The sequence below is a fragment of the Hylobates moloch genome, unplaced genomic scaffold, assembly GCF_009828535.3.
Source record: "Hylobates moloch isolate HMO894 unplaced genomic scaffold, HMol_V3 SCAFFOLD_17, whole genome shotgun sequence".
Classification (NCBI taxonomy): domain Eukaryota; kingdom Metazoa; phylum Chordata; class Mammalia; order Primates; family Hylobatidae; genus Hylobates; species Hylobates moloch.
In genome coordinates this window covers 81,277,375-81,294,827 of record NW_026652292.1, presented here as the reverse complement: position 1 = coordinate 81,294,827, position 17,453 = coordinate 81,277,375, and the positions used below count along the sequence as shown (strand labels likewise).

Here is a 17,453-nt window from a genome sequence, read left to right as displayed (position 1 = left end):
TAGCTGGGATTACGGGCACTAGCCACCATGCCCGGCTAATTTTTGTATTTTCAGTAGAGACAGGGCTTCACCATGTTGGCCAGGCTGGTCTCCTGACCTCAGGTGATCCGCCTGCCTAGCCCTCCCAAACTGCTGGGATTATAGGCATGAGCCACTGCACCTGGCCCACATTTAACATTTAAAATGAGAATTACTTACATGTCTGCTAACAGAGGTAATTTTATATAACTATTCTACTTCACAATCACAACAAACCCACCAGCTTTGCTCTGGCACATCTGGAGGGGTCTCAGCCATCCTGACCTGGGCTGTCAGGAGCGATCACGCACCTGGGAACAGGCTAATAAGCCCTCTCACCTTTCCTCGATGAGGAATTTGCTAAAACACCCACAGTTTCAGAGCATCTTGGTGGCAGGGTGCTGGGTTTAGTGCCCAGACTGCTTTAGAAAGACCTGGAAGGAGCCACTGTGAGCCAAGCAGTGTCAGCTCATGAGACTCTTGCCACCAGAGGGCACTTCACAGAGGCCAGCTTCACCATTAGCTCCTCCCCTGGAAGCGTCCTGCAGGCACAGGACAATTCGGCATTGCTTACCACAACCTGACCATTTTTCTTTTCTTTTTTTTTGAGACAGGGCCTTGTTCTGTCACCCAGGCTAGAGTGCAGTGGTGTAATCTCGGCTCACTGCAACCTCCGCCTCCTAGGCTCAAGTGATCCTCCCACCTCAGCCTCCTGAGTAGCTAGGACCACAGGCACAAGCTATTGCACCAGGCTTATTTTTTATATTTTTGGTTGAGACAAGGTTTGGCAATGTTGCCCAGGCTGGTCTCAAACTCCAAGGCTCAAGTGACCCACCCACCTTGGCCTCCCAAAGTGTTGAGATGATAGGCATCAGCCACGCACCTGGCCTGGACAATTTTTCTCCAAATACTAGACAAAACAACACTGTATATTCCATCTAAAATGTTACGTGGCCAAACAGGAGGCCCAGGTGGGAACATGGAAGCCTTCTCGCAGATGCTCACCCACCTCCCCAGCCCTGCCCCTCTGGTCCACCACAAGAGGCTGACCATATACTAAAAGGGAGGTGAAGGTACCATTACAGAAAGGCGCATCTGGCCCATCGGGGGCCGGTCCACAGAACCACAGTCACAAACTAAGATGACCACTCGCTCTAAGACCTGGATCAGCAGACACGGGGTGTGTCCAGGCACTCCCAAGGGCATCCTTGGTCCCCACTCCACAAATGCAACCCCTGGGAGGGAGACGAACACACACAGCTACGGCCAGGTCATAAAGGTTATCCCAGAATCTGAGGAGACCCGCGCCCTTGCCCACCTGCGAATGTGTAGGGCAGCTCGTCTCCGGTAGCTTTTCCAGCTCTTTCCTTGCCGCTCATCAACCCTTTCCCAGGAGTCTGCCGCTGCTCTTTTGCTGGCTTCTCATTTTCTTCCTCGCTCTCCACGTTGGATTCCAGGTCCGAGTGACTATCTGGGCTGTCACTCTCCTCCGTGTCCTCACCGCCTGAACTGTCACCTTCTTCCTCGTTGCTCTCAGGGTCACTGGCTTCCTTGCTTTGCTCTTCCTGGACATCTTCCTCGACATTCATCTTTCCATCCTACCAAGAGCGTGGAAACCACAGGCCATCAAGACAGGCGGAGACGACGCTGGACCATCTCACAGCCACATCAAGAGGCTGCCACATCGGTGCTTCCTACGTGGTTGCAAGGAACACAAACCTGTGTGCTCCATTCGCCCACTGGCACTAGGCCTCCTGCCCACCACCCACTTCTAGGCTATTTGAGCCACAGGAGCTACAGGCTGCCAGAGAACCCTGCTGCAAGATGCTGGGCCAGGTTCAGGTTTTGCCAGGGAGCAGCATGGGATCAGGATTTGGAAGGTGTACAGTGGCCGTGGGCTTTAGCACAAGGAGTGTCTACAGCACCCACTACTGGTTTGGGGGCGCTGCACCTTCTGCTCCTCCAGGTAACCTAGTGTTTTTATCAGTATCCATTTTCCTGTGTGGATCTCTTCTGCTTGAAACCTGTCCTGCCTACTTTTCTTCCCTGGACGCTGACTGATACGCTCTTAAAATGAGAAAAGGGTATCGATTTATAAAGTTCGTGAATAAAAACTACACCAGTCATAGAAACTCAACGACATCACTCAAAGAAAATTCACAACTCTAGCCTTGAGTTAGCTCCCTCGATGGTAGGATGAGGTCATGCAGATAGAATCGTGCAGTTATTAACAAAAGCAGTTGATGTTAAGCGAGTAATCAGTTTTATCTGTATTCCTTTGAGAGAGTGAGAAAGAGAGAAGAGAGCATGAGCAAGTGAGTGCGCACGCTATTGTTCAAGTCTCTCCAAAGTTTTGATATCTGATATACCATAAACACCACATAAAGAACTTTAGAGAAACTGGTTAAAAAGATTTAAAATTCCCAACTGTAATAAATCCCTAAAATGAATACCAAAAAAATGTTTTTAAATTTAAAAAAAAGAGAGAGAGAGAAAGAAAATGAAGGCAAACATCTTACTTTGTAGGAAAGCAAACGCCTGTCATCTTTATCTAGCACGAAGCCATCATTCAGATCATCTGCTGACATATGTTTTGGTTTCTTAACATTTTCATCCTCATCCTTTCCAAGCATTCTTCGAAGTCTCTCAGCCTAGCAAGAAGGAATGAGATGTCTTAGAGCACACTCTTCCAACATTTGGTGAGGGGGCTGTGCAGTCCTGCTCTGGGCATCGGGCTGGGCCTACGGTCGTCCCGCTCTGAGGCTGATGCATCCAGCCTGCTTTCTGCCTGCAGTTTTCAATCAGGCATGCAAACACTTGCTAGGCAGTACATTCCTCATTTAACAAAATCAACTGTTCAAACTTTGTGGCCAATACTCTCCAGTCACCAGGCAAGCCTATTATTCTGAGGTCTTCATAGCCCAATTCTGCTGGCCAGCCCCGACTGGGATTCATCACCCCCTGCACCGAGAGAAGAGGAGCCAGGACGCCAAGAGCAAGCAGCTCCACGGCCTCCACTATTTGACCACACACTGGATATGGGAAGAAGCTAGTGATGTGGTTATGTCAAAACAGCCAGCTGAGCCAGGTGTGACGGCAGCTCACGCCTGTAACCCCAGCACTGTGGGAGGCCGTGGTGGGAGGATCAGCTGAGACCAGGAATTTGAGAACAGCCTAGGCAACACAGGGAGATGCTCATCTATACAAACAATTTTTAAAAATTAGCAGGGGCCGGGTGCGGTGGCTCACACCCGTAATCCCAGCACTTTGGGAGGCCAAGGTGACTGGATCACCTGAGGTCAAGAGTTCAAGACCACCTGGCCAACATGGCAAAATCCTGTCTCTACTAAAAATACAAAAATTAGCCGGGCATGGTGGCGGGCACCTGTAAATCCCAGCTCCTCAGGAGGCTGAGGCAGGAGAATCACTTGAACCCAGGAGGTGGAGTTTGCAGTGAGCCAAGATTGTGCCACTGTACTCTAGCTGGGCGACACAGCGAGACTCCATCTCAGAAAAAAAAAAAAAAAAAAATTAGCTGGGCATAGTGGTGTGAGTCTGTGGTCCCAGCTACCTGCAAGGCAGAGGCAGGAGGACTGCCTGAGCCTGGGAGGTTGAGGCTGCAGTGAGCTGTGATTGTGCCACTACATTCCAGCCTCGGCAACACAGACTTTGTCTTAAAAAAAGCAAATGTGGTTGGGTGCAGTGGCTCACACCTGTAATCCCAGCACTTTGGGAGGCCAAGATGGGTGGATCACCTGAGGTCAGTAGTTTGAGACCAGCCTGACCAACATGGTGAAACCCTGTCTCTATTAAAAATACAAAAATTAGCCGGGTGTGGTGGCGGGTGCTTGTAATCCCAGCTACTTGGGACGCTGAGGCTGGAGAACTGCTTGAACCTGGGAGGCAGAGGCTACAGTGAGCCGAGATCATGCCACTGATATAGCCTGGGTGACAGAGCAAGACTCTGTCTTGGAAAACAAAACAAAACAAAAACAACAACAACAAAAAAACAAATGAAAAAACTCAGCCAGCTGTAGAAGTGTCTTTACTTCGTTTTTGTTTTAATACAATGAATTTTTAAAAACTGCATTTAAAAAAAAAAGCTTACAAGATAATATACTCATTACATTGTTAGTAGACGTTTTGGAATAGAGTAATTATTAAGGAATGTCCATTTTTGGCCGGGCACAGTGGCTCATGCCTGTAATCTCAGCACTTTGGGAGGCCAAGGTGGGTGGATCACTTGAGGTCAGGAGTTCGAGACCAGCCTGGCCAACATAGCGAAATCCTGTCTCTACTAAAAATACAAAAATTAGCTGGGCATTGGGGTGGTGGGGGGAGGCAGCTATAATCCCAGGTACTCAGGAGGCTGAGGAGAACTGCTTGAACCCAGGAGGCGGAGGTTGTAGTGAGCTGAGATCACACCATTGCACTCCAGCCCTGGCAACAGAGTGAAACTCCGTCTCAAAAAAAAAATAAAAGGAATGTCCATTTTTAATTGGTGTACTTGGGTATTATTTGCATTTTATTTTATGTTTTTGCTTTTATGATCAGAAATAAAAAGGTATTCATGTCGGGCGCGGTGGCTCACGCCTGTAATCCCAGCACCTTGGGAGGCTGAGGCAGGTGGATCATGAGGTCAGGAGATAGAGACTATCCTGGCTAACATGGTGAAACCCCGTCTCTACTTAAAATACAAGGAAATTAGCCGGGCGTGGTGGCACGCGCCTGTGGTCCCAGCTACTCAGGAGGCTGAGGCAACAGAACGGCGGCATGAACCCGGGAGGCGGAGGTTGCAGTGAGCTGACATCGTGCCACTGCACTCCAGCCTGGGCAACAAAGCCAAACTCTGTCTCAAAAAAAAAAAAAGTATTCATGAATAAATATAAACTTTAAATAGACTAAAATATTCCACTGATCAAACAAAGTATTCTCTTCAGCCCATCCTGCAAAATGGAGCAGAAGGGGCTGCGGACAGACAGCAGCACAGCCCTGCTCCTGAGGTGCTGCCACCCTACCTCCAGCTTCCTGAGGCGCTCCTGCTCTTCCTTTGCCAATTCTGCCTCCGTCTTCATCCTGTTAGAGGGCTGCGCCTTCATTTCAAAGCCAAGCTCGCGAACCATCATGTCATATGCATCGGGCTAAGGTAGAAAGAAGAAATTCTTCATTTAAAAAATATATTTATTTCTTATTTTACAAAAAGAAAAGATCTAGCTTCCTGGCACATTCTAGTAATGGCTGGATAATGTTATTGAAGTAGCTAAGCCACATCTACGTCTTTTCTTCTAGAGAGAAAACTGTTCTGATCAGCCCTGAGGACTGCGAAATCAGTGGACATTTGGTCACAAAGAATTTGTTTACCCCTAGAAAAATTCTCAGAATACATCTGCTTTAACAAAAACAGGCCGGGTGCAGTGGCTCACGCCTGTAATCCCAGCACTTTGGGAGGCTGAGGTGGGCAGATCACCTGAGGTCAGGAGTTTGAGACCAGCCTGGCCAACATGGTGAAACCCTGTCTTTACTAAAAATACATAAATTAGCCAAGCATGGTGGCACGTGCCTGTAATCCCAACTACCTGGGAGGCTGAGGCAAGAGAATCACTTGAACTCAGGAGGTAGAGGTTGCAGTGAGCCGAGATTGCACCACTTCACTCCAGCCTGGGTGACAGTGCGAGAGTCAGTCTCAAACAACAACAAAAACACTACTTATCCAGGCATTACGCCCTAAACATGGGAAATTAAGTAAAGTAACAGTAATAGCAAGGGTGACTCACAAAGATGTGCAGATGACCACATGACACTAATCTAGTGAAATCTATATTTCTCTGAGAACCCAGTTTCTTAAACAAATGCAGCATTTTCCAACAGTTTAGACTAAAGAGAATGCAGCAGGAAACAAAAACTGTTTATAGAGGAAAAAATAAATAAATGTATATTGAATGTATGTATTATGTATCAACAGACAAACATGTCACATGGAAGTTCAGACACCTATTCTAATGTGTCCACCCTGAATTACTTCTTCCATCCAGAAACACCACTTTTTTCAGTTTAATTCACCTGGAATAGAGACTCAAGTAACTGAATCTATTTCCACCCCAAGATTACACATAGCAGGTAATTCAGTATCAATGTTCAACAGAAACTTGTCCTAAAGGAAACAGCCAGAAGAGCAGTCCAGCCCCAGCCCTTTCTCTGGAGAAAGTCGGTCAGCCAAGCTCAGTGAGCGAAGAGTTTGTTTCAGTCACTTGGCTCCCACCTTGGGCTTCTCCTTTTTATCTCTGTTCTCTGACTTGGGGGTTTTGTGGGACAAGAGAGTCTGAATTTCTTTCCAGTCTTGGTCTAGCTTCTCTGTGAGCTCAAGGGCATCTTCTCGTTGAGCCTGTCTCTCCCTCTGGGGAAAAAAAACAACAGACACACACCACATACCGTTAGTACTGGACTTCAACCCAGAGGCCCAATGTCAGTGCCAAGGACACACACAGTGACCATTCACTTGGCACCAAACGTTTCAACACAGAAAAGAGGACAGGAGAAATTAGTATTTTAAATGCAAAGCTACAAAATCTCATCAGACGGAAATCATTTCTTGCCATAAACCATTAATTTAGATGCTCTGAGCAGTTCACTGCAAGTGAATAAAAAAGTGATTTTTTGGGTACATGTCAGATACTAAAACCAGCAACAACAAAAAACCCATCCGTGCCAGGTGCGGTGGCTCACCCTGTGCTTTAGAACTAGGCCAAGGTGGGAGAACTGCTTGAGGCTAGGAGTTCGAGACCAGCCTGGTCGACACAGCACGATCCCCATCTCTACAAAAAACAATTAGCTGGGCATGATGGTGCCCACAAGCTACTTGGGGAGCTGAGGTGGGAGGATCACTGGATCCTTGAACCCAGGAGTTTGAGGCCACAGTGAGCTTTGATCGTGCCACTGTACTCCAGCCCGGGAAACAGAGACTACGTCTCAAAATAAAACAAAACATAAACCAAAAAAAGGCAAAAGAACCAAAACCTGTCAGAGTTATATGCTTTATGTGATTTTTAAAATTCCTACTCACAACAAATGCTTTTACTAAACTCACATAAAATATTAAACACAGCCTAAAAATGTACAGGGAAAAAAAGCTCAAACACATTTTGGTGAGCCTGTCTTACCGTGGAGAAGATGATCAAGAACACTCACTAACCCACCTTCTCTTGTTTTGACTTGGCAATGAGCTCTTCAATCAGCTCTTTCCGGGACTTGGGTTTCTCCTGCTCCTCTCCTTCCTGTTGAGTCTTCTTGTGAAGGAGCCCACCACCTCCTCCAAAGTGGGCAGCAGTCAGCTCAGCTGGGGGCAAAAGGCAGAAAACCCCACAGTGAAGCCCAGCCCTGGCGTGGGAAGTGTTTCCTGTAGCACTCTGCCAGTGCTTCCCCCATAGTGGTCTGGAGAGGTCCACATTTGAGAAACAAATGCTCACACGCAACAGCCTGGCCTGAGACCATAGGCACAACGGCACTTGAGAGATACCCAAGGTAAGCCACCCTGAGAAAACCCAGACCCATTACACTCCCAACTGGCCGTAACCCAAGTGGCTGGAAACACCAAGCACCTATTTTTGATTGTGCTGCTTCTAGTGAAGACTGGCAAACCCAGAGCAAGCTGGCTCCAGGGTCTTGGTGGGAGCGTTGGCCAGGATCAGTGGTGCAATCTGTGTCCCTCCCACCTCCCTGGGCAGGGCCTGGAGACTCCAAAGCCCTGAGCTAAGGGCAGGAGCAGGAATCATCTACCGGGGCCACTGATCTTCAGTCTGCCCTACGCACTAGGGCAGAAGAGAAATTAAACATTGTAGGAAACATCACATTTGGAATAAAAGAAACCTTTAAAAATCCAATTTCTCCAATGAAAAAAGAGGCTCAGATGGGAAATGATTTACCCAAAGGCCCATGTCATAACAGAAACAAATGTTTAGATGGTTTCTCCAGCTTGGGCCTCCAGCATGCAAGCAGCTCCCCGGCCAGCAGGGCCCTAGCCTGGTGCCTGCCTGGGCTCCCCACCTCCACTCCCTTCTCAACGCCCCCTCTCCTTTCTTTTCACCCCTCTCTAACTCTCCCTTGCCTCTCCTCTGAAATGCAGTCTTGCCTGAGTTCGGGTCAGTTCTCAGTCTTCCTCTCACTACCAGCAGTGCTCAACGCATTCATCACTTGTTCTAGAAAAGCTTTCTCTCCTTGGCTTCCAGCCCAACCCCGCTGCCAGGGCCTCACTGTCTCCTCTTCTCCAACTCTTCAGGTCACAGTTCCTGCTGTCCCTCCTCTATCTACTCGTATTCCCTTGGCAGCCTCATTCAGTCTCTGTGCTGACAGCATCCAGTTCCTGTCTCCGGCCTGCATTCTCCCTGAACTCCAGACTGCACCTCCAGCACCGCACCATGGATGTCTAGCGGGCATTTCAAACTCCCCCCAAACCCACCTATCCCACAGTCTTCTCATTGCAACGAATGGCAATTCTATCTTCCCAGGTGCTCAGGCCACACACCCTTGGAGTCATCCTTGATGCCTGTCTCCCACACCTGTATCCAGTTTGCTGGGAAGTCCGGGAGTCCCACTGGCCTTGTCCTGTCACACTACGTGATTCCTTGGCTCCAATACCCCGACTCCATTTCTCAAGTAAAAGCCAAAATCTTGGCCAGGCATGGTAGTGCACAGCTGTAGTCCCAGCTACTCTGGAGGCTGAGATGGGAGGATTGCCTGAGCCCAGGAAGCCAAGGCTGCAGTGAGCTGTGGTCACGCTGCCACACTCCAGTGAGGCTGAACAAGACGCCTCAATGGCATGTGCTGCCCTTTCCTGCTTTTTCCTCCATAGCACTTCCAACTTTGATCAGACAGCATAATGTGGTGACATATTTGTTTAATGTTTGGGTCTCCCCATAAAATGTGAGCTGAAGGAGGGCAAGGCTTTTTGACACTGGCATTTCTCCGGAACCGAGAACAGTGCCTGGCACATACACTAGTATTGGTAAGTGAATGAATGAATGATTCCGGATTTCCAGAAACGAATGATTTCCTTCCTGGAAAACTAAGCATATCAGCAAACACTATTTAGTACTCTAGTAATCCAAGGTTGATCACGCCATATTCTTTTTGTTTTTTTAACTTTTATTTTAGGTTTTGGGGTACATGTGAAGGTTTGTTACACAGGTAAACGCGTGTCATGGGAGTCTGTTGTACAGATTATTTCATCACCCGGTACTAAGCCCAATAGTGATCTTTTCTGCTCCTCTCCCTCCCTCTCAAGTAGATCCCCATGTCTGCTGTTTCCTTCTTTGTGTTCAAGAGTTCTCATCGTTTAGCTCCCACTTACAAGTGAGAAAGTGCAGTATTTGGTTTTCTGTTCTTTAGTTTGCTAAGGATGATGGATGGCCTCCGGTTCCATCCACATTCCCACAAAAGACATGATCTCATTATTTTTTATGGCTGCATACTATTCCATGTTTTATATGTGCCATTATAATAGTTTCTTAAAAGAAAGATTTGCAAAATGCCAACTAATAAGCTTGTATTAATTATATAAAAGATTCAGAAAAGGATTATTTCAAAAAAAAAAAAAAAACAAGGAAATCCTCCCTTAATGAGTTTGTATTAGGATTTGGTTAGAAAGCTTTTTTATGTATTTATTTATTTTGAAGTCCAAACACAGTATATTTTACAGCAGGTGAAATGGCTGTGTTCACAGTGTAAAACAGCACACAGCAGCTACAATTTAGGAGTCAGGCTACCTGGGATTTGATGCCCAGCCCCCTCTGGCTACAAGGCCTGAGCAAGTACCACCAACTCTTGTTCTTAATCTCAGCTTCCACAGCGGTAAAGTGGGGTAACACCTTGCTCATGGGGCGGTTTTTAAGATGAAATTCTCCTAAGAGAACAGACCATGCGACAGTTGAACAAAACAGAATTTGTCTCCACGTGACAAATTCGGTGTATTTATTTTCACATGTAAAAGGCTTTTCTTTTATAAAAATTACCTGGGCTTTGGTAAGCTCATAAACAAAATCAAAGGATAAAAATCAGCAATGAATAGCTGAATTCCCAGGACCTGTTACTCGGAGAAACTGAGTCCTACTTCTGCTCTAGTCACCAGCGCACCACAGCGCCTCCTCTAGTCACCGGCGCACCAAAGCGCCTCCTCTAGTCACCGGCGCACCACAGCGCCTCCTGGCAATGAGGGGAATGCCACTCGCGGAACTCACACCAAGGCAGTTACCTCCAGTCTCAGGGAATTAGGATCTCCCCAGGGAATGAGTTTTATAGCTAAGGGTCCTTGAGAACTCTTGAACAATGAAAAGAGCAAAGACAAAGGCATGGAGGTTAAAATAACTGGCCATTCTCTTCATGCCTGTGAAGCTGAGCAGTGGCAGGGCCTCCTGGTATGTCGCAGATGGCAGGTTCTGCACCACATGCTTGCTGCCCTAACTCCTAAGCCTTTTGCCCCTTGGATTAGCCAAATATCAGAAGGCAGCCCCAGGCTTTAACGCCTTAACTTTCACACACTGACAAGACAAAGCTTTGAGAGTCAGTTTCAGATTTGTACACCTTTGTTCTGAAGATGCTGGAAAATGGGACCTACTCTAACTTACAAGAAATGTCAAGTAATTGATGTCATGACTGCAACCTTATAAATAGGGTTCAAGACAGTCAGACCCGAACTGAATCTTAAACTCTGTTAACATTATTTAAGGCCAAAATTTACCTGTTTCATGTTGTTATCTACAGATACGAGGCTCAATATGATTTTCCTGAAACTGCTGTAATTCCACAGTAGGTAAAAGCTGAAGGAACTACATCAATGCCACTGGTACAAATACTAGGCTGGAATTGATAAAGTAGGGGGAGCAAAGTAGTGCATTCAATGAGCCACCTGGTGTCAGTGAGGTGGGTTCTCCCCACAGCTCTGACTCTGGCATCGGGCAAAACACCTTATTTCTCTGAGCTCATGGGTAGAACGAGCTATTTTGAGGTTCAAATAAAATAATGGATATCAACATGCTTTCTCAGCCCATAAAAGCATCTATCTACACACCATCTTAAAGTTCTGAAAACTTAAAAAAAAAAAACCATAAAAACTGTCACTTGTGAAATTTGTAGAGAGGCTAATGATCAGTAAAACTTTCATGCAATAACTATCTCTAGTCTCTAAGAAGAGCAGAAGGTCTAACAATGAACTGACTCTCCCTGACTCCATGCCCACAGGCCCGTGCAGGGTACCCCACCTCACCAGACAATGCTCCTCGGTCCTCAGCATCGCTGTCACTGTCCACAATGTCATTATGCTTCTCAATGTCTGCCAAAGACTGGCCATAATGAGTCAATTCTTCATCTTCATTTAGATTGTAGATGCTTTTTTTCTCATGATGTCGCTGACAGGAGAAAAAAAAAGTTTCCTAAAATTACCACTTCCATTTCACAGCAAAAAAAAGATATATATATAGATAGATAGATATTTCTATTATATTTGAAATATGACAATGAATCCTAAGCAGCCTTAAAGAGTATTCTGGGTCAACTAAGCAATGATTCATGATTCAGACAGAAATGGAACTCATGGAGGGGAATTCTTTTTTCTTTCTCTTTTTTTTTTGAGACAGAGTCTCACTCTGTTACCCAGGCTGGAGTGCAGTAGTGTGATCTGGGCTCACTGCAACCTCTGACTCCCTGGTTCAAGTGATTCTCCTGCCTCAGCCTCTTGAGTAGCTGGGATTATAGGCATGTGCCACCACGCCTGGCTAATTTTTGTATTTTTAGTAGAGACGGGGTTTCATCATGTTGGCCAGGATGGTCTCGATCTCCTGACCTTGTGATCCACTCGCCTCAGCCTCCCAAAGTGCTGGGATTACAGGCATGAGCCACTGCGCCTGGCCTCACGGAGGGGAATTCTTAAATAAGCCCAGGGGCCAGTTTACACTCCAGCAATGCTGCTCAGGCCACTGGCTCTCCACCCAACGGAGCTGAAGGCAGCAGCTCAGCTGAGAACTCCTGTGCACACTGCTGCCGTGTAGTAGAGTTAAGGCATTTATCCATTCAGCTAACATTTGCAGAAGAGGTTGCTTCTCCTTTGGCCTAGCCGGATAAGGCACAGGATTCGAGGGCTATCCCCTGGACCTTCTGAGTACCCAGAAACATGCAGAACGTACAGAATCAGCCTTCTCCTTGGGCTTGACTTCCCTGTGAAATGTACAGCAAAAACCCTCCTCCAGTTTCTTTCCATACCTGCTGTTCCAGAGCAAACCGCTTCATCATCTTCTCCTCGGGGCTCATGTTGCTGTTGTATTCTCCGAAGCGTTTATCTCTGAATACATTGGACTTATCCCTTTCTTTGTACTCCTTTAGTAAAGTCTGTGTACGCTGGAAAACAGGTCAGAAAACAATCTCACAAAAAATTCTTGTGATTTCCACTACAGGGGACATCAGAACAGTGCATACTTTAAAGTTCAGGGCTATGCACAGTGATGTCAAAGCACACCCAATCTGCTTTCATCCACGATAGGCTTTCTGTACTAGTGACAGAATTTTGAGAAAAGCAAAACAACTTTCAATGATAATGGGGCGATCACTTTCTCTTCTTCTTTAGAGTCTACTGGTGCCAAAAGGAAGGGTAAAAAAGAACACACTAGCCAAGCTCAAGGCATGAACGGCTCCCTCAGCCGTAACAGCTGCCTTAAGGTTTAAAATGTGCACTTTCCGCCAGAATCATTTGGAAAAGTGGAAATGGGTTTAGATTCCTTCCGTCGTGGAGGAGGGTACTATTTCCCATCAAAGGTACTCCTAAGAAATGTACAGTTGTGAGTTCACACTAGACACAAGGCAATAAACAAGTTAGCGAGGTCACAAGTTAGGGGCTTCACCTTTATAACACCAAGAGGAGCAATATTTTAAATACAGATAGCAAGTATCAAATAATTTGGTTATTTTCCCAGCAGCAACAAAAAAAGACCAAGTTTAATAGTATTCAAAGTTGGCTGTCCTGGAGGTTGAATTCCCTAAAGCAGGGAGAGGACAGAGGTGGGTGAGCAACGAGTGGCCTCTGCAACCTGAGATGGCCACACTGCAAACTCTTTCCCGCTGCAGAACTTCTTCTATTTGCTAAGGAACTGCCATTACACTGGTGTTTACACAGCAATTCCGAAAGGAAATGGCACCAAGGCAAAATCTTCATGCAATGGAAGGCCCTTGGAATGATCCGATTCAGTGGTTTTACAAACCCACCACAAATTGGTGCCTTGACAGACATTTGAAACCTCTGATCTAACCACAGACTTAAGTGTTCCTTGCCTTCTTCAGGGATTCCTCTAATTTGTGAAGTCACTTTGAAAGAATGCGTGCGTGTGGCAGGAGGGAGTGTGTGTTGACTTGGTCACTGCCACTCTGGTTCCAAGTTCTGTTTCAGAGGGGACAGGTCAGATTTTGCTCCAGACATAGGTCACTTCCCCAGGGTCGGAGATGAACTTAAAGGCTAAGAAACCCACATTTAAGGTCAAATCCAGGAGCTGGAAGAGGAGGAAAAGAGAGTGGAAGGGGTTAAGAAGCAGCTGGGCAAGAGCAGAAGATGCTCCAGCAGGGACAGAAGCACGCCCTGGCCCTCCTTTCCATTTAGAGCACATTCCATCTGGAGAGGTCAACCGAAATATTAATCATGTAGACAGGAGAAAAGGATGTGAAAAAACCACTTCTCTTATCTCACTTTGAAATGTGAAAGTGCTATTATTACACTTAAAATGCATGAAAAACCCCTCTGCTGCCTGAAGAGTAGGAAAGCATCCATTAGTTCAATAAATACTGCCAAGGCAATTTTCATCATTTTCTTCAAGAATGTTTCAAGAACCAATTTGTTTCAACTGAGACACGCTGAATTATTAATCCCTAGTAACTTCTAGTAACTTTCTACCGTGGCAGTGCTAAACAATGTTTGTTAAAAACAGCTTTGGGGCCGGGCGCGGTGGCTCACGCCTGTAATCCCAGCACTCTGGGAGGCCAAGGCAGGTGGATCACGAGGTCAGGAGATCGAGACCATCCTGGCTAACATGGTGAAACCCCGTCTCTACTAAAAATACAAAAAAATTAGCTGGGCGTGGTGGTGGGCGCCTGTAGTCCCAGCTACTCTGGAGGCTGAGGCAGGAGAATGGCGTGAACCCGGGAAGTGGAGCTTGCAGTGAGCTGAGATTGCACCACTGCACTCCAGCCTGGACGACAGACAAAGACTCTGTCTCAAAAACAAAAACAAAAACAAAAACACACGAACAAACCACCTTGGGTACAATTTCCTGCACCAGAGTCTAAAGACAGCAAGTGTCCCCAGATAAACCAGAGGGCTCAATTGCCATTGCTCTGTTCTCTCTGCTTCTGTTAGGAGCCATTCCAGAGCGAGATCCTGCTGGATGCTGATAGTGAACCACACATAGTACTGAATCAGGTTAAGCTCTCTGAACCTTCACCATTCTTTATCCGCAGAGCAAAATTTTAAAACAACATCTCACTATTTAAATCACAAGGTCTAGCTGGCAATCAGATGGGAGCACATTACATGTGCTAGCCTGTACTGCTCAATGAACTCTGTACAGAGGCTGCTTACATGCTACACTGAGACTTTTTTTTTTTTTAAAGATGGAATCTCGCTCTGTCACCCAGGCTGGAGTGCAGTGGCACAATCTTGGCTCACTGCAACCTCTGCCTGCCGGGTTCAAGCAATTCTCCTGCCTCAGCCTCCCGAGTAGCTGGGATTACAGGCGCATGCTGCCATGCCTGGCTAATTTTTTTCTATTTTTAGTAGAGATGGGGTTTCACCGTGTTGCCCAGGCTGGTTTCGAACTCCTGAGCTCAGGCAATCCGCCTGCCTCGGCCTCCCAAAGTGCTAGGATCACAGGTGTGAGCCACCAAACCCGGCCTACAATGAGAAGACTTCTGAGGTCTGTCCCTGCAGAGGCAGGGAGTGTCACTGGCTTCTAGTAGGAAGGAGGTAGATGGGGCAGGCATCAGCCATCTCTGCCTCTAAAAATATTAGTTCTCATTATCTGGAATATGATTCTATGGGTAAATCTTAGTAAAGAACAGCCCTTAGGCTATAAATACATAATATGAGTTATTCTACATTATTGTGATTCTCTCTTTCTTAAACTACATAGATGTTGTAACATCATACGGAATTTACAGCATAAAATGGGGATAATAATAGTACGTCCCCCTCATAACGGTGAGGATTAAATGTAAATCGTGTGGCACAAGGCCTGACCAACTGTAACGGACCAGTAACTATATTAACAATATAGTTACTGATTTAAGAACTACATTAATATAACTTATTTTATAAATTATTTCAGAAATAAAGAAACTGAGGCACAGCTATAAAGCAATGTCCTGAGACTGGCACCTGGGGGCTGCCCTCTTCCTGCCAGACTGAGTGCCTCAGAGTGCTACAACTCACCAGAGGGGAGAAGCCAACTGAGACAGCCTGTTCTAAGGGACTAGCCCACATGAAAAGACGCAGGCCTCCTGCGCCGGCCTCACGTGCCCCTAGACGTGTTATCAAGCTTGGAGTCAACTGGACGACCTGCTGTCCCTCAGACAGCTGCGAGGGCCACACTTCACCACACTGGGACAATGTGCCTTTGCATGTGTGTCCTCTGCCCACCCTGGGCTCATGAACAGCTCACTCCCCTTGCAAAACTTGACTGTAACTCCCTCTAGGAAGAATTTTCGGACTTTCCTAACTATTACACTTTTTCCTGACCGTGATTCCTAAGGCACTCAGGTTCCATCTTTGATTTCTTCAAATATTTGTGTTTCTTCCATGGGCCAAGCATTGGAGATCCGAACAGGAGCAGCAATTCCTGCCCTCGTCCCAGGCCTTCGGCACAGGGCAGGGAGGTGGATCTGCTCAATACCAGAAGTTTGAGCAACCTGTCCTATTTGGGTAACATAGCTTGGGTGGTGAACCTGAGCTGGCCCTTTAGAGACTTTCGGAGGTAAGGCAGACCTTTTGGACAAACTGAGTTGCAAGAAGCGAAGCAAGGACAACAGCCGGACTGTGCGGGACTCGAACAAGCCAAGAAGGTTAAGAATAACAGTATTTAGAGAACACTTGCTGTGTGCTCTAAGTGCTGTCTTACTTAATTCTTACAAACCACCACGAGGGGTAGGATGTATATTATCATCTCTACTTTTGAAATGAGAAAACTGAGGCTTCAGTGGTGAAGACAAACGTGTCTCTTCTAGGTAACCACACTACCTTATTCTCCCACCCCGGCCCTGGGATGTGTAATGAGGGACTCCTATCGAAGTCAGCTGTAAGTCTATCTTGCCTATTATACACGCTGTCGTCTTCGCGCAGTAAGGATAATATTTGATTTGACTCAAAGACCATCCAGCTTGCACACTGTGATGGAATAGAGATCAGGAGCTCATGAAGGCAGGGGCAAGTCTTATTTACCTTTATCTCCCCGAACCTAGAAGCGAGGTCAAACAGAAGCGCTCGGGGTAGCAAGAAGGCTTTGTAGACATCGAAATGTGAATGCATGCCCAGCCCTTACCAGTTGTGTGACCTTAGGAAATTCACTTGTCCTTTCTGTGCCTTAATTTTTTCACCAACCTACTAATGTATGTTCCTCAGTGAAAATTAAAAAAAAAAATTATGTTAAAAATACTAGGAAGCAATGAGTTTCCATAGAGTTATTTCCCAAGGAACAAGGTTACGCGCTTCGGGAGAGAGCCGATCAAACACCAAACGCAGCATCCTACACAGCCCCTATCCACCGTCCCCAAACCGGCGGAGCTCAAAGTAAACGCGGAAGGGTTAACAAGCAGCTTGGTCCAGGGCGCCGCCCGAAGTGACTGACTCCGCCTGACCCGGTTGGAGGAGTCACCGAAATAACACGAGTGCAGGGTCTCCAAGAGGACCAGAGTTTCCAGGTCACTCCAGCTCAGGGAACAGCAGAGGCTTTCGGACTATAAAGTCAGTGCCGTGTCCCTGTGACGGCCTGTGCCGCTCAACGAGGAAACTGACGCACCGAGAAGGACGCAGCCGGCCGAGAGCAGCGTGGGGTCCAGATCCTGCCGTCTGGCTCCCCGTGCGCCCCCCGCTTACCTTCCTGAGGGCCCGTGCGCGAGACACCCCGGGCAGCCCCACGTCGTGGCGCGTCTTCCGGCCCAGGATCTGGAACTTCTGCCTGTTAACTTTCACCTCGAACGGATTGGAGTTGGCCTTCGCCGGGCCCCCGCGCGCTCCCGCCGGCGCCCCGGAGGCCTTCCTTCGCCCCCCGACCTTCTTGGCCTTCGCCATGGCGCGCACCCCGCTGCGCCCAAAGGGCCGAGACCCGAGGAGAGACAGGCGCGCGCTACCCTGACACACGTGCCGAGCCGCGGAATCGCCTCCCGGCCTCGTCTCGCGAGAACAGCGCAGCACCTCC

The 17,453-nt window shown here is 47.2% G+C and overlaps 1 protein-coding gene across 1 annotated transcript in view; it reads right to left on the bottom strand.

The window, feature by feature from the left end:
- Positions 1-17,453, bottom strand: part of NOP14 (NOP14 nucleolar protein) — a 27,572-nt gene extending 10,119 nt beyond the window's left edge. The window contains exons 1-8 of the mRNA XM_032136039.2: positions 17,132-17,453; positions 12,265-12,399; positions 11,273-11,414; positions 7,212-7,351; positions 6,278-6,412; positions 5,037-5,159; positions 2,538-2,669; positions 1,337-1,616 (exon numbers count right to left, since the gene is read on the bottom strand). Coding sequence (XP_031991930.1) covers positions 1,337-1,616; positions 2,538-2,669; positions 5,037-5,159; positions 6,278-6,412; positions 7,212-7,351; positions 11,273-11,414; positions 12,265-12,399; positions 17,132-17,326 — 1,282 coding nt within the window. The 5' untranslated portion in view covers positions 17,327-17,453. The remainder of the gene's footprint in view (positions 1-1,336; positions 1,617-2,537; positions 2,670-5,036; positions 5,160-6,277; positions 6,413-7,211; positions 7,352-11,272; positions 11,415-12,264; positions 12,400-17,131) is intronic.